General features: G+C 42.3%; 1 protein-coding gene across 1 annotated transcript; it reads left to right on the top strand.

The window, feature by feature from the left end:
- Positions 1 to 12,640: 12,640 nt before the first annotated feature.
- LOC311145070 (sonic hedgehog protein-like) lies at positions 12,641 to 19,803 on the top strand (the record flags this gene model as incomplete). The annotated part of the gene is made up of 3 exons (XM_084181253.1): positions 12,641 to 12,949; positions 16,788 to 17,049; positions 19,109 to 19,803. 3 exons carry the CDS (start codon positions 12,641 to 12,643, stop codon positions 19,801 to 19,803), a joined length of 1,266 nt encoding a protein of 421 aa, XP_084037379.1.
- Between the last annotated feature and the right edge of the window lie 557 nt (positions 19,804 to 20,360).

Genomic DNA, 20,360 nt, shown 5'->3' with positions numbered 1-20,360 from the left:
TTCTTTGTGTAGTGTCTATGTTTCGTTTTCTATGTTCTGTTCTAGGTTATGTGTTTCTATGTTGGCCGGGGTGGTTCTCAATCAGAGGCAACGTGAATCAGCTGTTGCTTGTTGTCTCTGATTGGGAACCATACTTAGGCAGCCTGTTGTGCACTTGTGTTTTGTGGGATCTTGTTCCGTGTAGGTTTGTGTTATTGACTGAGGACTTCACGTATCATTTTGTTGTTTTGTATTTGTGTAAGTACCTATTAAAGTATGTACTCATATCACGCTGCGCCTTGGTCCACTCATTATAACGATCGTGACACACAGTTGTAAATGAGAACTTGTTCTCAACTGGCTTACCTAGTTAAATAAAGGTTAAATAAAATTTAAAAAAAAAAAATGTTCCCAAAACCTTTAGGGACCATTAGCAAAACGTTCTGTGCTAGCTGGGGTTAGAGCATGTTGGTGTGTGAATTGCTTAGCTTCTGACAAACCTTCACATTACAGTCATTTTCAATGATTCTACATTGTAGGCACTAACAATGACAATTTATACAGAAACCCTATGATTATCATAATGATGACGTGTCTTTACAAAGATGGCGTAACTCATATGATGTGTTTAATGGTTTAATGGTCCACTGCATCAGAAAGGCCTCAATTTCTTTCCTCAAACAGGTAGCACCTGTCTAGTCTCCCTGTGATCCCCCTAGCCTGTGATCTGGGCCTTTTATAGACTTTACTACCCACAGTAGCCTACAGAAGCAGTGCACAAAGCTTTAAACCTAACCCCCTCCTTACCTGACGAAGCACCTACCTGCTGCAAGGCTGTAAAGATAAAGGGCGGGGTGTTTTCCCACCTGCACAAAGAGACCTGAGATAAGCACAACTGCCGCTATTCATGTCAGTCACACAGCACACTACTGTTGCTCCGGTAGTAGTATACACCATACTTCACCATCTCACTATCTCCCTTTTCCAATTTACTGTATGTCTGATTTGTAGAAGAATTGAAGATTTATAGCACTGGCGGTTGTGTACTTTATTGGCTTGATTGTGAAGTTCGTCTTTATGAAAACAGTCTAAAATACATTGATGTTTGGAACTCCTAAACCTACATTATGTGTTAAAACATGTCTCCCAGCTAACAATTCTATGAAGATAGAACGTTTTTGTAATGTGACCCGTAATGTTCCACTGATGTTTGAGTGTCCAGTCTTCCGTTAGTTATGGGAAAATTCTATATACAGTGCATTCGGAAAGTATTCAGACCCCTTGACTTTTTCCACATTTTGTTACGTTACGGCCTCATTCTAAAATGGATTAAATAGTATGTTTTCCCCTCATCAATATACACACAATACCCCATAAGGAAAAAGCAAAAACAGGTTAAGACATTTTTGCAAATGTATTAAAAATAAAAAACAGAAATATTTACATAAGTATTCAGACCCTTTACTTAGTATTTTGTTGAAGCACGTTTGGCAGCGATTACAGCCTTGAGTCTTCTTGGGTATGATGCTACAAGCTTGGCACACCTGTATTCTTCACTGCAGATCCTCTCAAGCTCTGTCAGGTTGGATGGGGAGCGTTGCTGCACAGCTATTTTCAGGTCTCTCCAGAGATGTTAGATCGGGTTCAAGTCCGGGCTCTGGCTGGGCCACTCAAGGACATTCAGAGACTTGTCCCAAAGCCACTTCTGCGTTGCCTTGGCTGTGTGCTTAGGGTGGTTGTCCTGTTGGAAGGTGAACCTTCGCCCCAACCTGAGGTCCTGAGTGCACTGGAGCAGGTTTCATCAAGGATCTCTCGGTACTTTGCTCCGTTCATCTTTTTATTAGATCCTGACTAGTCTCCCAGTCCCTGCCGCTTAAAAACATCCCCACAGCCTGATGCTGCCACCACCATGCTTCAGCTTAGAGATGGTGCCAGGTTTCCTCCAGACGTGACGCTTGGCCAAAGAGCTCAATCTTGTTTCTCATGGTCTGAGAGTCCTTTAGGTGCCTTTTGGCAAACTCTAAGCGGGCTGTCATGTGCCTTTTACTGAGGAGTGGCTTCCGTCTGGCCACTCTACCATAATGGCCTGATTTGTGGAGTGCTGCAGAGATGGTTGTCCTTCTGGAAGGTTCTCCCATCTCCACAGAGGAACTTTGGAGCTCTGTCAGAGTGACCATCGGGTTCTTGGTCACCTCCCTGACCAAGGCCCTTCTCCTCCGATTGCTCAGTTTGGCCGGGTGGCCAGCTCTACGAAGAGTCTTGGTGGTTCCAAACTTCTTCCATTTAAGAATGATGGAGGCCACTGTGTTCTTGGGGATCTTCAATGCTGCCTCGACACAAACCTGTCTGGGAGCTCTACGGACAATTCCTTCGACCTCATGGTTTGGTTTTTGCTCTGACATGCACTGTCAACTGTGGGACCTTATATAGACAGGTGTGTGCCTTTCCAAATCGTGTCCAATCAATTGAATTTACCACAGGTGGAGTCCAATCAAGGATGAAGGATCTCAAGGATGATCAATGGAAACAGGATGCACCTGAGCTCAATTTCGAAGTCTCATAGCAAAGGAATACTTAAATAAAGTATTTCTGTTTTGAAGGTTTTATAAATCTGCTCAAATTTATAAAAACTTGTTTTCCCTTTGTCATTATGGGTTATTGTGTGTAGATTGATGAGGGGAAAAAATAATTTTATCCATTTTAGAATAAGGCTGTAATGTAACAAAATGTGGAAAAAGGGAAGGGGTCTGAATACTTTCTGAATGCACTGTATGTTAGCAAAAACCTCTTGAGAACCTTTTTAGAATGTTTTGGCGTTAAGAGTTAGGATAACGTTCCCTTAATGTCAAACAGAACTTACCCAGAACGTGGTTACCATGTTCTCATAATATCCAATATTAATGTTCTAGACACGTTTCATGGGACGTTGCAAGAACATTCATGTGTCCAGTTTTCTGAGGGTTAGGAGAATATTCCATCAACTTCACACCAAGCATACACAGAACGTGATTGCCATGTTATCAGAATATAAGATATTAATGTTCTAGACACATTTAATTGGAACGTTTCAAGAACATTCCTGTGTCCAAGGACGTTTAAAACATAGGACATTCTGCCATGGTCCCCTGGAGTTTTCAAATTACATATTTGACACGCTATGACATACATGTTCATTTATACAGTAATTATTATTCAACAACCTCTTGATTCACGGAATTCCGATCTTCCTGCTACACCACCATGTCTGTGTCAATGACTGGTTTCACCTGTATTCCTACACTTTGCACTTCTAAGTAAATCTCAGCTCTATTGAAAGTACACTTAATAAAAAAAAATATATATATATTAGACTACTACAGTACATAGAAAACCCTAAAATTCCTCAAATAAGTAAATGAAATCAATGATGAGAGAACAGTCAGATTTAGTAATAACTGACACAGACATGGCGGTGTAGCAGGAAGATTGGAATACCATAAACCAAGAGGTTGTGAGTTCAAATCCTAAGTGAGGACATGTTGAATAATAATTACTGTATAAATTAACATGTACAATGTAATCACTGTGAGTGTCCCTAACCTTGCCAACAAACAAATGAATCAGTAGAACATTAATATTGAATAGTCTGAGAACATGGTAACCATGTTCTGGGTTAGTTCTGTTTGACATTAAGGGCTCTATTCAATCTGTAGTGCTGAAGATCCGCTTTATATTGCGATTGACAATTAAAGGCAATGTTCGCATGGTCGCGGAGACTGCATTCACGGTAAACGCTTCATTCACGGCTCAATCGAAAATTACCTTTACATTTTAACACGGATCTTCCGCGATACTTCGACGATACGGATTGAATTCAGCCCTAAGGGAATGGTCTCTTGGAAACAATCCTTGCACTTCACTGGAACATTCCCATGAAAATATTATGTAATGACCTAATGAGACTCTTAAGGGAATGTTCTCTAAAGTTGTGGGAACATTTGTTGTTAGCTAGGCTTCTACACACATATTCTAAACTTCTGAAACAATGTTCGCATTTGTTTTTTGAATCTTTGAAATGTATTTAGTTTTTTCTGTGTCGTCTTGTTTTCCGGCAGCTTACTGAGTTTACTGCCAGACTTTAGTCGTCAGGAAGGAAGGAGGGGCTACATCTTGCTCTTTGGACTATGATCCCAGCAGCCTTGAGTGTCGAAGAATCGGTTTGGTTTCACTTGGAGGTAGAGGAACAGGACTCAGAGTCAACATCCCAAATGGCACCCTATTCCCTTTATAGTGCCTTACTTTTGACTAGGGCCTATAGGTCAAGTCTGTCTCGCTGGTCAAAAGTAGTGCACTATATAGGAAATAGGGTGCCATTTAGGAGAGTACCAGAGAATTGGAGTCAGACACTGCCTGGTGAGACAGATAACGAGGACAACATGATTACATCACAGAAGGGAATGAATGATCAATGGCAGCAGCCTGCGATCGATAGCCATGCTCTTTAGGTTGGAGCCGCTGTAGCTGGGCTTTGTCTACTCCACAGCAGTTTATCCCGGCACTAATCTAACACGCCAATTGTATATCTCTACTAACAGCACTATAATTCACAGACAGAGCGAGAGAGAGAGAGACCCCCAGAGGAGAGAAACAGATAGAGATGGAGCGGCAGAGAAAGAGACAGAGACAGATTTTCTCTGCTCCTTCCATAGGAGTGGTATTATCGGTGTGGTACGTGTGGTATGGACTTGCATTGTAAAGGACACACCTAGAAGAGATGGTGCAAGTCTGTCTATCTGTCTGTCTGTCTGTCTATCTTCTGTACAGTCTTTCCATCAATAGCTTTCTGTCTGTCTGTCTGTCTGTATCTATCTGTCTGTCTGTCAGTCATTCCAGCAATAGCTTCGATTTGAGTACGTCCTCTTCCCTGAAATCAGTTTGTTTACCTGAAATAAGGCACCAGAATAGGATAGAGAATAGTATAGAACATCCACAGGTATGTATGACACATTAGACACAGGTATGGGAAGATACATTTCTACACAGTTACTAATCAGACATAAAAGCTGTTTTAATTGGGGTCAAACCACAATCGTGTGCGCAACCACTACAGAAGGTACATAAACACAAGGGTCTACAACATATCACTTCCATGTGCTCTCAAACATAAAAACATGACGAGATCAATCAGTTATTTTTAACAGGGGCATGATTGGTTATTGTTATAATTGTCCTGTGTTGTTTGAAGCGTCCACGAGGCTTCAGAGCTGAAAGTCTGTAAAAGGGAAGGTGAGCTTGAAGGTCTGAGCTTGATCTCCACGCTAACACACTGGGTGCATCCCAAATTGCACCCTATTCCCTGTTGGGTTCAGTACTTTTGACTAGAGACTGTCTGTACAGTCAGGCTCTGGTCAAAAGTAGTGTACAATATAGGGAATAGGGTGCCATTTGGGATGAACACACAGACAGTCCACAGACACGACAACAACAGAAGTGAGAAGACGGAGCCTTTGTTAAGGTGCCTTGTTTGTGAGGGAGATTATATTATTCTGGGTGGTGGTGAGGAGGGTGAGGAAGAGGGGTGAGGGGGGTGAGGTGGAGAGGTGAGTGGGGTGAGGAATGACTGGCAGGGGTCACTAGGAAGGCATGACTCAGAGGTGCAGCGCCGTCGAGGTCTAATCAGCTCGCTACTATCCAGGCTCATCCTCCGTTTGACATATCCCTTCAACACCGCTCACAGCTCTGCTCTCCTCACCTTGGTTCTCCAGTCTCCTCCACCATGGGCTGGTCTCTCAGTATGCTTCCCAAATGGCACCCTATTCCCTATTTAGCGCACTACTTTTGACCAGGGCTGATAGGGCTCTGGTCAAAAGTAGTGCACTATATAGGGAATAGGGTGCCATTTGGGATGCAATCTCAGTCTAAGCCCCACTAGCTGTCTGCCTGCTTGCCACACTCTATTGACATAACCCACTCCACTATCAGTCACTCGCCTCATTAGCTTCTGTTTTGCTGTTTTTCTGAAAGCTAGGCTAGGTGCACATGCTCACAAACACATACACACACTCTCAGAAAACTCACAATTCTTCCCAGGAGTTTGTCAATTGGACGGTTTGACTTTTGGAGGTTGAGAGTGGACTACGTAGACGGCTCTCACTCCTGGTGTGATATCTATGAAGATAAATTATCATCACAGTCGCTAGCTGGTTAGGTGGATTGAACTGTGTCAGTGTCAGTTGTATTGGTATGAGGTAGTTGTCTACATTTGACACATTTGCTTTATGATGTCTAAGCAGACATTACAAATATGCAACCTGTGACTCATGAAGTTAATGATTACTTTACCTTTGGTTAATATCATAATCAATTAGGAAATAGGCAACGACTCAGACAGAATGAGCAATACTTTGGAATCAATCCAGGACAATGTAGAACATTTCCTCCAAGCTTACTTCTGACAAAGAACCAACGAAGTGGGAATCTGATGCATTGTTGCTTCAAGGACAGAAATCATTAACATGGATGGGAAAGAGCAGATTGAGAAGACGTGTGCTTGGCTAGCATGTTAGCACACCATAATGACTAGCAGATACTGGGGTGGTTAGTGTGGTTGGCATGGGGAAGCGCAGTAGCCTGTTCCTGTGGCATAATTAAGCTATTTTGGTGTTTGCCAGGTTCCTAGGTTAATTTATTAAAGGGGGATAGGCTTGAGGTGAAATGGCACACACTTGAAGGTCTCGGGATCATTACACAGATAGTATCTGTGTCCTCAGGTTTAGAAAAAAAACACAGATTGAACAGATCATGTCGAAGCAGAGTTTTATCACCATAAACATTGACTTAGCATATCCAGATTTGTCACGCCAATGCAATTATCATTTGTTGTCTCTTGCTGAAATGGCCATTACGGTTTCACAACAGAGGAGGGACTTGATTTCATGCACATGAGTCATTATGTTTTTGCCCTTGGTTTCTGGGTATGATTTCAGTACATTTAAACACATATATGTGTGACACACCATTCTTATCACAGAAACACAGGATCTAATTAGCCATCCTCTAAAGAAATCTATAATTGGTATTTGTGTGACTCCCAGTGAAGGAATTAGGACTGATGTTACACATGGAATGTGATATGTCAACAGAAGTGGCATGAGACTCTATCCTCATCAAGTATTATCCCAGTTAAGGCCTGGATGTACTAACGTGGCTCATCTGACTCACCTGAAGAAATATCCTTTGCCCCCCCCCTCTCCCCCGAATCACAACACCATGCCCCTCCACCCCTCCCCTGTGCGTTGGGTTCACCCTACTCTGTAGTTCAAAGTGGTTTTGCCTGTCTAGCCTTGGCGCTTAATGTTTAAGTATTGGGAGCGGCTTCAGGGAGCAAATAAAACGTCTTCACAGACTCTGTGACACACAGAGCTACAATCCCAGGTACTGTTATTGTGCAATCTCCATTGTAACTCAAAAGAAATGCCTTCAGGACATATCAATCCTTTCAATACAAAAGACGACCAATGTTCTCTAAAAGCACGATTGTATCGTCTTAAGTGATTCAAAGACATAGATAGAAAGATAATTCCACCTGGGGAAAGGTTGTGGGATAACTGGCATAAGTGTGCCAGTTTCAGCTTTGCAGATTGCCAAAGGTTCAGGCCAGGATGAAAGCCCTCAAGCCCTGAATCGGGACACCTGCTATTTGAAACTATCAACCTTGTCCTTGGTGATGGTTTTCTATTGGGTCGAATAAAGAAACCTCCTTTTCCCAAACAAACAGAGAACTAGCTGGCACAGGGTGTGTGTGTGTATGCATGATTACTCTGCAGCGTTAATCCATCAAACAGGGTTTCAAAACCTCAGACAGAAGGAGAACTTAGAACAGTCATGGAAGGACTTAGACCAGCAAAATCTCTGTTCAGCCTCTTTCTTTCTACCTCGCCACATTCTTGGTTAACACTGTATTGTGCAAAAATAGCCACCTGTTTTGGTTTGATCAGATCAGAGGCAAATCGAGATCCTCCATGCCAGCTCAAACTGGTGAGGGGAACATGCTCAAACAGCCAATGAGTGCTTTATTTGGGTATGGCTGGTGTTTTCAATCCAAGCCTATGGAATATGGCCCCAATCACATCGCAGAGAAAAGGGTTGAGAAGGTAGTGTAGGCTGGATCCCAAATGGCACTCTATTCCCTATACAGGGCTCTGGTCAAAAGTAGTGCACTATGTAGCAACTAGGTTGCCATATGGGACATACCCGTAGTCACCTGGAAGGGAGATGTATGGAGATCTATGGCCACGGAGAGAACTGATGAGTCATCCATCTCACTACTCCTCACAGTGGATTATCCATCACATGCAACAGGCTCCACGGCGATACGCAATTCATAATGCCCTCAATTCCCCTTTAATGATTTAATCAAACAACTCTTAATGTTGCTGTGTCACTCCTGGTAGCAGTTAGCATGGCTCTCTGCTACTGCTCTGCTGTCCCTGGTGACTATGTTCTACTCTTTATGAGAGCTGTCTCTAAATGGGCTAGTCTCTACCGCCGTATAAACATTATGATGCTGAGATTCTGCCCCAGTGTTCAGATCATCCAGATATCTCCCGTCCTGTCCCCCTCCATTACCCTCTGTACATGGCCTCGGAGTAGGGTGAAGTTGCCCCTAGATGCTGATCTTGGGTTAGTTTTGCATTTCCCCCACTAATAGGTAAGGATTGGGGGAGGGGAAGCTGATCCTAGATCTGTACCTAGGGGAAACTTCACCCCAGAGCCTGTGTCAATGCTGGAGAAGAGATGCTTGCCTGGGCTGTGTTCTTGTTGTCAGCTGTGCTTCCAGTGGACTGGTTGGTTCCCTCGGAGCCCAGGCAGCAGCATAGCCTCCTAGTCCTCTGTACAGGTTGCATTATTCATAGACTCCAGTCTGCATTATTTACATTGCTTACCATTTTTACATTTCACACATTTAGTTACCAATTTACAGGGAGGCCTTTTTCTCTTCTCCTCGTGTGATTGAGGTAATGTACCCAGTTGGTTCGATGGTACAAGACATCATGGCGTCAGACACCAGGGCGGATGTGGTGGTGGGGTGGTGGAGTCTGAGGGTGAGTGTGACACCTGCCTCACCAGTCCCCACAACACCGCGCGGTGGTCCCTGTGGTTTTGAGGCACCTGGGTGGCATCACTGGCATGCCTGCCTGGGTCTACATCTCAGAGTAGTGATACCTGAACTCCTGTTCACTGCCTGTGACCTCAGCCCAAACACTGCCCTTGGTTTTGGAACGTCTCCTGCAGCTGTAGGCTAGTCCTCCCTATGTTTACTCAGGACTTACATGTTGACGGCTGCTGAAATGTGTCTACTGCTGAGACTAATGAGATTCTCCTGTCACTCTGGAAACAAAGAACATAGAGGCATTTCAAGGGTATGCGCACAGCTATATGTAGATAATCAAGTTATTTTTCTCGCACTCTGAAAGAGGGGGACTTTCGGTTTGGCCTGAAGCTCTGCCAATTAAGCTGGTCATCTTTTGGTAAGGGCTTCATCATGTTCCTGCGCACACTAAGTGGCATGTAGCATCACCAGCCCTTAACTGAGCTGGCATGAGCCTGGCATGGGACATGGACACAGTGTTGGCAGTGCTGGAGGTCAGCCAGGGCAGGTTTAAGTTAGACCCAACCCATCTCTCCCGTGGTTGGCAGGATCGCCCCCACTCTCGTGCCACAAAACGGTGGTGAATGCGGTCAAAGCAAAGCACAAGGAAGAACTATAGGCCTATTATATCATGCAAATATAGGTTAATCGTAACTACTCATATTTTTGCATTATCACTATGATATGGAATACCAGTGTTAACCAATAGTTCACCCAGGACACATTATTTCTATTTATAGCCATTTTTATGAATAATCTCCAAATGCTAAGTAATCCATTGTTTGTTCGACCCAAATCAGCACCTCCTTACTGAACAAAGGGTTTTGTGATTACATACAAAGCCCCTCCCATTAGACTTTTACTCAACCAAGCCCCAGATTTCTTCTGTGCTGCTTATTTATGTAGTAATACGCATATATCAGAGCAGAGAAACACTACAATTTACAAGATGCTCTTATCCAGAGCAACTTACAGTAGTGAGCGCAAACATTTTGATACTGGTCCCCCCCATGGGACTCGAACCCACAACCCTGGCATTACAAGCGCCATGCTCTACCAACTGAGCCACACAGGACCACTATTCCCGCTACAATGGCCATTCACTGTGGCAATATCCTGGCAATATCTTCAAGGCCTCTGCTAATGTTTTATATTGTGTCAGACCAGAGTGGTTCACTCATTGACAAGTCATAGTCAAGGATTTTACTTAGATAAACCCAGAAAAGATTGATGAAAGCCATCTAAACAGATCACAATCTCTATGTGAAGCTCAGATATGATCTGCCATACAGCATCAAATGGATACTGATGAACATTATATATATACATTGAGTTTTGGTCATCTCCAGAAGCATCCAATGGAAGAAAACAAATCATTATCTGCAATGGGGCATCCTAACAAAGGCCTGACCATGGAGGAGCAGAGGCAGAGCGTTAATATGTCTCCCAAGACAAACAGACACCATCTTTGAGAGCGGTCCTGCAAACGTGTGAAGACAAGAGAAAGTAAGACAATTAACGCACATACCTCGCCTGCTGCTATGGACCAGTGAATACAGTGGTTACCATGGCTTAATCTGTCAATGAAGTGGACTTTGGGGGACAAGCGTTGTGGTCTGATCCCTGGCCCAAACAGACAGCAGCATGTTTGTGTACACTTGACAAGCCATTTCCAATAACCAATGGCCCAGGATGTGGAGGAAGGAGAGGCCTGGGATAACAACCTCAGAACAACCGAAGTCTCTTCCACCCAAAACACCATTCAAACCAGGACACCCTTTTGTGCTGATCTGGTTTTATCCATATTTTTGGGATTATGGTTCCATTGATTTGGGGGAATTGATTAAGATAGGCCTAAACATAATTATATTCCATAATAGGCCTGGATGTTATTAGTTTGGAAAGAGATTGAATAATAAAAGTTTGTTTTGCGTGTATTTGTTTTTAAATGTTTAGTGCTAAGGAATTCCCCTAGTTCTAAGGCTGAAATTCTGAACCTATAGATTTATAGGCCAATGCTTCCACACAACATAAGTGTAGGGCTACTGTAACAATAAAGAAAATGTAATTCAACATTTTTATTAACAGGTGTTACACAAAGTAACAGAAAAGTGTTGGCTACTCTTATAATTTGTGTTTGCACATGGTATTGCAGTGTCGTTACAATAATTACCATTTGGCGAATTTTGGAAAGGCTCATGGAAAGCGCGCATTACGCATGAACCGTTAATATAAACTTTGAATTTGAGTTTGACCTAATTTGCCAGTTTTGTCCATTTAAAAAAAGCCTGCTTCCATGCAAAGCTTTATCTAAAGAAAATTGGATGGTGGTTCTAAAACGTGCCATGCATTCACATAGCATATGTGTGCTCCACGGCCTATGGCAGTGTCATGCGCATTGATGTTTTATTAATTTTTTTGCAAGAAAATAAACGCAAGGTTTTTCACATCCACTGACATAACATATACGACCATAGGATGTTCTCTTTTTATGCATTATCAGACTGAAACGCAATTTGTCCTGCTACTTTCTGTTCTGACTGAAAATGGGTCTAAAATGCTTAAACTAGAATTAGGGGTATCGTGCACGAGTCAAATGGTATAGTTGGACATTTGGGCATATAGTAGTTTAGTCTAAATTATATTTCATAATAGCTGTTTTAGAAAGGTTTATTTTTGTTCTCTGACCCGTCTAGTTTCCAAACAGTGGCTATGAGAAGCAACACTAATACTGGGCTGTATGGTTAACCAATTGTACAACTTCTTGACAACTTCTGGCTTATTCGTGCAGCCTAACCACCCAAACACTCTAACATAGACTCACTCTTACACAGTGAGAAACTCTCAGTCAGTCAGAGACATGCACCCGTGCGCGCACACGCATTTTCAAGCTATTTCCCAGAAGTGGGAAGTCAACGTGTTCCAAAGTTTAACTAATAATTCTAGACACACCATTTGAATCACCCACACTAAGTCAAATAACATAACAACATAGGCCTATAGGCTACTAGGTGGGTTTTCATCAATTGGTTAGTTTTAGGAACAGAGGAAGAGAGAAAAAAGGTGTAATTGATGTTTTCCCATGGAATACACCCCCTCCCCTCTAACTCACCCTTCAGGTGGAAAAAAATATTTAAATATTTTTTTACTATTTTTTGGGATAACATCAGATGGGTTTGTCTGGGCGAACCAATCAGGTCCCTCCCTGCCATAGATCGGTGCTATAATACATAGCAGTAAAAGCGGTCTGCTCGCACAAGCCGCTGTAGCTCGACTACGCAGAGATTCCGTGGCTAATTTTCCCACTTTTTACCCACGTAGCAACGTCCTTCCTTCGATGTGTTCCGTTATCATTTTAAAGAGGCGTTCATTTCCGCACCTGCCACGGTAGTGATCGGGGGGCACGGTAGCCTACAGACGAACTAGAGGAGGAGACAAGGACATTGTGGAAGCAGTGGCGCGAGAGGCAGGAGAGATATAGAAACGGCCGCCGATTGATAACATACTGAGGCTCCGAGTAATTTAGATTTTATGGACGAAATGCTGCTGTTGACAAGAATCGTTCTGGTCGGGTTGATCTGCTTGTCCTTGGTGTCCTCTGGGATGGGTTGTGGACCGGGCAGGGGCTACGGGAGGAGAAGACATCCGAAGAAGCTGACCCCTCTTGCATACAAGCAGTTCATCCCAAACGTCGCGGAGAAGACCCTAGGGGCCAGTGGCAGATATGAAGGCAAGATCACACGGAACTCCGAGCGATTTAAAGAACTGACTCCCAATTACAATACTGACATTATCTTTAAGGATGAAGAGAACACCGGTGCGGACCGGCTCATGACTCAGGTAAAACGAATACATGTTTAATGCCGTGCATCTTCTAGCACACTGTCTAACACAACCTTTCACATAAGGATGAAGATTGCGCACCACAAATAAGGACATATTTAGGTCTCAGGTCTGTGCTTTTTAAAGGAGATGTGTGAAAAGGTTCCGTTTCAATCTCAGAGCATTGCACTTTTGATTAGGTCCTGCATGGGTAAGGCTTTCATAATCAAACCAGAGACATGACATAGGCCTACTGGCATTTCGGTAAGAAACTCGGCCTTCATGATTGTGGCAGTTTATTTGAAATATTTATGTGGTCCTCTCTCCTCATATCTATATTTGTATCAAGGCCTTGTCTTGTGCAGACGCACATAGGCTGTTTATGCATTAGCCTACTATATAGCATTTAGATATTCAGCTATTGCACCGTTAAGATTTAGATTACATCTTGTTTTAAATCTTAATTTCAGTCATCTGATCTGGCATCTATGACTAAAACAGCGGTGTTGTTTATGCATGGTTGGCGCATTCAGATATTTCTTGCATACTGTTATTCACCCTTTCGCAGTATAGTGTTTATCGGCGCATGAAGACTGACATTTCTTTGAGAATGTTCTGAACACTATCACTACTTCATAAATGGGTGGGACGCGGCCAATTTGTGCAATGATATAGCAAGACTGTGCCTCGGGTAATGCATTTGCTTTGGAAAGGCTGAGTGGCAAAAAAGCATTAGTGGCAAATAAGCATTGTCGTACCTGTGAATCAGATTTCCCTTAGCCAAATGCTAGGGTGTGATGTCTTCATAAGATTCTGGGTGGCTAGCTTGCATGCATGGTCCATAAAAATATGGGTCAGAAATGCACAGTCTGGATAGCATGACTCGCGCCCATAAGGTTACTTGATTTCCAGCTACTGTTAGGCTATTTTGGGTGTTTATTGCGCTTATGTCGCACTGCTATTTTAATAATAACCGAATTACTTTAGTCCGGCCACCTTAAAATGCCACTGAACCTGAAGTAGTGTGATGGAGGTGCGCGTGCCGGACTCCCTGGACCGTATACAGCGACATGGGCACGAGCTCTGATTAAATATTCACCCTGCGTGCAGTCTCAACATCTCTCTTAAACGCTCCCTTCCCTTCTTCCAATATATACGTTATCACACTTTAAATGGAGGCTAGAGTGAAATTCAACCTTTTATTCTGTCTATAGCCCTCGGCCACTACCAGTTAAAGCTGTGGTTGAACAGGGAATTGTGCCAACGACTCTCCTTTTTGGACACACCATCCCCATTTACCGGCCTTCTTTATCGATCTGAATAGAGTAGAGGAAGTATTTTGGTTTAATTCTGATATCACTGCATAAACAAATGCGCCAAACCATAAAAAACAACATATTAATGGCATTATGAGTTACAAAATAAGGTAATTGTTTTCTGCCTTGTGCTAGGCTATAATTCAAAGAAAGTTGAATTATTTGAAATAGGACATATTTGCAATAGATAAACCAGGCAAGGCAAAGGAGGCTCATAAACATAAGCGGGAGCATTTGAACGTATGACCTTTGGTCAATGAGAAGAGGAAGCTTAAACAAAGTTCAGACAAAACATGTATTAAAGTATGGAGTGCTAAGTACTTATTTGCTGTTTAGTGGCGCACTGCCTAGCCCTAATGTATAGATGCACCTGCAACAACAGCACGAGTTAGAGATAAACAAACGTAATATCTGAATAATATGAAGAGCTAATGGTTAGCATCTAGAATATGTTTGCCATCGTCTATATTGGATGGTTGTTGTGCGTAAAGGTCAATCCAGTGGGCTGTCGTAGGGACGGCGCGGACGCACTGTGGGTGCACAGGTGCACTGAAAGTTGTAGGCTATATGATGGATTCCTGGAATAGTCTCACTATTGTTTAATCAAACCGTAATGTCAACGTAGATGAAACGTGTGTCTGTTGTGGTTTCATAAATGTAAATAAAACTCCAGGTAAAGTGATGACTATAAAAGCGTGATGCCCCAGGCTGCGACAACTCATTTTGAGTGAGCGGGTTAACCAAGCAGCCCCTCAACTACAAAGACAAGTTCGTTTCGAGGAAAGTTAATGACGTCCTCGCTTTACAGACATTTTTTAGCGCGCAGCCCCCGAAGAGTCTGTCGGGAATAAATACATCACATGGTCGTCTGTAGCAAGCACAGCTTAATGTGAACTGAATATAGCCAGGCAAACGAGGCGATATTGAGACGGACCAGTGGGTTGTTTGCACTGACAGGTACCTGATAAGTGTTTCCTCTAACCAATTCATTTGTGAGAAGATTAAGAGGCAGGCTGCGGGCGAGGCTTGTTGAACAACTTTAGTCTGAGCACAAAGCGCCGCGGAGGGATGCTGCTGGGCTTCACGGTGAATGAACAGAATTTGGCTTGATTTGCGGCACACGACCCAATGAATTAATAAATAGTTTAGGCTTCACGGCTCTTGACTCCGGCTATCGTACTCAGAATGTGCAGGAAAAGGTTTTGGAATGGCCCCTTTGCTTTTTTCACCCACTGCATGCTACAAGTGCGAGTATAATGTTGGTTTGTTTTGACGTTTCGCAGGAAAGACGGGTTAGGCTAATTGAGATATCACTGGAAGGCTAACCTTATGACCAGCATGTCTTGGGGATCCTTGCCAACAAACGGGAAAGGATGGAGTGGTGGCCCATGTGTTAGTGTGTGTGTGTGTGTCTTACTAGCTCTATATAGATAGTTCGTTTTTTAGGGAAGAGAACCAAACCACCTCCAGTTGAGTAGTCCTGTCATGTCCCAAGAACTTGGGCGACGAGAATAATTAAACTTTCCCTCTGGTTGCGGTGAAAATACACTTTGTGATGTTTTATTTTACATAGACCCTATTGGTTAAGTGTTGAGAAGGGTTGTCTTGGAGAAGGCCAAGCATCTCACAAAGGGTCCCGAGATAGGTTAGAGTGCAACATTCCAATTATAGGAAACTATTTTATAACTCAGTTATTTCTGAAGATTATCCTTAATATCAATTATTTATTCAAAGAAAACACACAGCTTAGCCTACTAAAGTCTCTTGGGTTCATTAAAGTGATATATTCTTCCCATTCAGATGCATTTTAAATATGTAATTAATTCCAGCATTTCATTTTATTGGAGTCTATCACATCTTATAGCATCTTGGGAGAGAGTACAAATAGGCCATTGAGCGGTCGCACCTGTCCAAGGACCAGATCTATATGTTTTAGGCCAGTGAAGCGAATGCAATGCCTTATCAATTTTTCATCACAAGCTTCTCTATCTGAGATGTGCCCTCTAACGCTGCTCTTCACACAGAACATTCGAGCTTAGGTAATTCAAACAAACCATTCACATTGTTGTGAGTAGGCATATATCCCATCACATATCACTCCATAGAACAACATGATGGACGATATTTATTGAATCTCAGTTGACCTTTAGTGTGGTGGAATCTTGGAGATATTCAGGTTTAACAGATGTAATGAAATGTTAACTATTTAATGATTTGCATTTTGGAAAGACCTTTGAAGACCTTGAACTATAGGAAAATGGCAACTCTATAGGTTAAGGGTTTTGGCCTCGAACCATGCATCTACAAAATAGCCCATACCTTCAGGCTTTTGAATTAAGATTATGAGCCAATATATTAATATACACTGTCTGGAACATAATCCTTAATATCATATCAGGCTCAAATATTAGCTTAATTTATTACTTAGGCTTAATACCCAGGCCTGATATACATGAAAGGGTATTAGCATCTAGTGAGCATGATTAGTGAATTTGATACATCTTAATAGACGACTAACTGGTCCATTTTCTTTCCCCCAGAGATGTAAAGACAAGCTGAACTCCCTGGCTATCTCCGTCATGAATCAGTGGCCAGGGGTAAAGCTCCGCGTCACGGAGGGCTGGGACGAGGATGGGCACCATTTCGAAGAGTCACTACACTACGAGGGAAGGGCAGTGGATATCACGACCTCCGATAGAGACAAGAGCAAATACGGCACGCTGTCCAGACTAGCAGTGGAGGCTGGATTCGACTGGGTCCACTACGAGTCCAAGGCCCACATCCACTGTTCTGTCAAAGCAGGTAGGGTGTGAAGTCAAGAAGCCGTTTGTCGCCATCACTGACATTAAAAACGAATGTGAATGGGAAACGTGGTAATAACAGGGAATATAGCCCCCGCCCTCCCCCTTCAAAACATTATTATGTTCGATTTAAACTCGCACATTTCATTTGTCTGAATTCCAGTTACTTACATTAGCCTACATCAAACCCACACAATAAGTTGCATGGACGTTGTTTAAAGGCCTATTCCTCACCGATTAACGAATAATGACATTGATGATAAAGTTTTTTTTTTTTTTTTTTTTACATTATGCTACTCCAGCTAGATAATTAATCAACATAGATTATTGGATATAAATAAACAACGTTTGTAGAAATAAACAACGTTTCTAGGATATTATTTGATGCTCTCTCGTTAGCCAACCTCCAGAGTTCCCCACAATGTGTCCTCTCGCTATTCACTTGTTATACCGTGATCACTTATCCCTTCATTTTAGGCCCATCAATTTTATTCTAGATTGATAGGCCTTTCTAGATTTCAAATAAGTAGGCCTACTCCATATTTTTCAGTTATTTATAGTAGTTGTGTTATGTATGGGTAATTGCTGCCTGTTCATGTTTAATGCATAGGCCCTACCATACTTTTTCATGATCTTATATCGCCTCACACCGTCTCTTCGATGGAACCACGACATTATATTTCACAAAATCTATCCCCACACTCATAAAATGCCATGGCCTATACTTTCATTTTGTGCCCTGTTCCTGTAAGCTAACTGATAGGCTATGGACTTCAAAATCACTGCATGTTAAGAGAAGGCTATTCGAGTTAACTAAACACATTACAGCTTTAGATGTGTAGATTTGTATTATTTTTCGATCGAAACAATCTATTCTAGGGCTATGTTTGGATCAGTGTTGGCCTTCCAAAATGTATATGAATTTTACCAAAGTACTTTAGACAAATCTTTTGGGTTAAAATCATCTCTTGAGTTTCCTAAAAACCATATGGAAATCGACTTAGGCCTATTCTTCCGAAGAGAACATTTGCGTTTTTTATTTAATGGAAAATCTATTTAAAATTCAACACACTCGTTTTGAGATCATATAGTCCGTGTCATTAGGGGTCATGTGACTTTACCAAAGGGATTTAGACTTACACATGTTGAATTCGTTTGGGGCAAATCTAGTTTTCAATTGTCACCATACTTCATGCCACAGAATCTTAAAAGAAGATTAGATCCAGAAATTCAGAGAGGGTCGGTTCTATTCTGTGGCTGTGTGTGTTTACTGACAGTGTGATCCTGGAGATCGGAATGTAAAGAGTTCTCCCAAGGCCCGAATTATTGTCATCAAGATTGACAACAAAGCGGGGGAGAGGTGGTAAAAAGAAGGGACATTGATGTTGGTCGACTGCAAGCATTTAGAGTCTGGGCCCTCATTTAAATTCAAATCTGCATCTTGAGAGGCTTGGAAAAGTGTCTCCACTGGGTAAATAGTCTTTGCGGCGCCCTTGGTTTTTTTCTGAGAGTACTAGGCTATTTGTGTGAATTGTCACATAGAGGTTTCTGCACCTGAGCAAATATGGGAAGAGAAGCTGGGAAAGGCGCAAGTGTTCTTTTCCAAGAATGGCTAGGTCCACAAGCTGATTTAGAATGACAATGTCCGCTCTATATTGGTTTTTAATTAACGTTAGAAGACCCAGGGCTTTCGGTTTTCTCATCTCACACAACAAGAAGCAGCCAATAGGCCTTCGTTTTTTGTGAAGGAGTTCCACATTCACATAATGCCAAATGAAAGCATATGGCTGGGGGGGGGGGGGGGGATATATAATGTAACCTAAATGATATTCATAAATGCGCCTAAAATCACAATTTTCATTCCTCTTTCCTTTAAAAAGTATGGATATAGCCAATAAGCTTATATGTGACAGTGGTTAATTCATAGGCTTATTAGGCCCATGTGCTATAAACATATTCCACAGTGCTGAGCTCAAAACTCGCCCTGCTCTCATGGGTAAATCAAATAATATATGGATATATATACATAATCACTAATACAATCTCTTCTATTTCAACAGAAAACTCAGTTGCTGCCAAATCAGGAGGCTGCTTCCCAGGCACCGCTTCTGTAACTCTCAAAGATGGAAGCAGGAAGGCAGTGAAAGACCTCAGAGTTGGTGACAAAGTGCTGGCAGCCAACAGTGATGGGAACCTCGCATATAGCGACTTCATCATGTTCGTGGACCAGGACTCTGCAACCAGAAGAGTGTTTTATGTGATAGAGACTAAAGAACCAGCCCAGAAAATCACCCTTACTGCTGCACATCTACTCTTTGTGGTCAACAACTCAACGGATGATCTCCACAGCATGTCAGCAGTATTTGCGAGCAAAGTCAAACCTGGACAAAAGGTGGTCGTCTTTGATGATTTGCATAACCAACTGAAGTCGGTCACCGTAGAACGGATTTACAGGGAGGAGCACGAGGGGTCATTTGCGCCTGTGACGGTTCAAGGAACCATCGTGGTAGATCAGGTGCTTGCATCATGTTACGCGGTAATTGAAGACCACAATCTTGCGCACCTGGCGTTTGCACCTGTCAGAATGAGCTACTGGCTGTCCTCGTTGCTATCCCCGAAAGTCTACTCCATGCCCAACGCCACCTTACACGAGGACGGAGTGCACTGGTACTCCAAGATTCTATATAAATTAGGAACGTGGCTCTTGGATAGCCACGCGCTTCACCCACTGGGGATGTCAATAAACTCAAGTTGAAACCTCATATGGAAAAGCAAAATAAGACTTATGTAGGACAATAAACAATAGTAGAATAAAAAAAGAGACCCCAGCGGAGTTGGGATATTTATTTCAGTGACTTTTACATGTGTCCCTTTCAAAGAATGAATGGAGCCTTAAAAGTTTTCTTTGAATAATTTATTCTCATGTGAACTCGCTGGTATCACACGGATGGATTCTAAAACTGTGTGACCAGCAAATTGTGCAGAATCTATTTTTGTATATCTCAAGTAAACCGCAAAGAAAAAGAAGACCATGTAAAAAGCAGCAAACTTCTTGACAGGTTGCAATGTTCTGTGCATATTATGTGCAACTGACTGTTCTATTTTGGGGATAAACAAACTTCGTGGGGGTCCATAAATTATATTTTTATACACAGAATTGTAAATTAGATTTTGACAGCTCGTTACCGAATCACATTTCGTTATTTGAAATAGTGTAAGATACGAGAATATATTTTAATTTAAATAGTTGGGAAAAGTCTTGGAAATCTTGTATTGTTTTGTTTATTAAGAATTCTATTATTTTGGAAAAGT

Source organism: Coregonus lavaretus (genome assembly GCF_964263955.1).
Source record: "Coregonus lavaretus genome assembly, chromosome: 2".
In the NCBI taxonomy this organism is placed as follows: domain Eukaryota; kingdom Metazoa; phylum Chordata; class Actinopteri; order Salmoniformes; family Salmonidae; genus Coregonus; species Coregonus lavaretus.
This window is presented reverse-complemented; position numbering and strand designations above follow the sequence as displayed.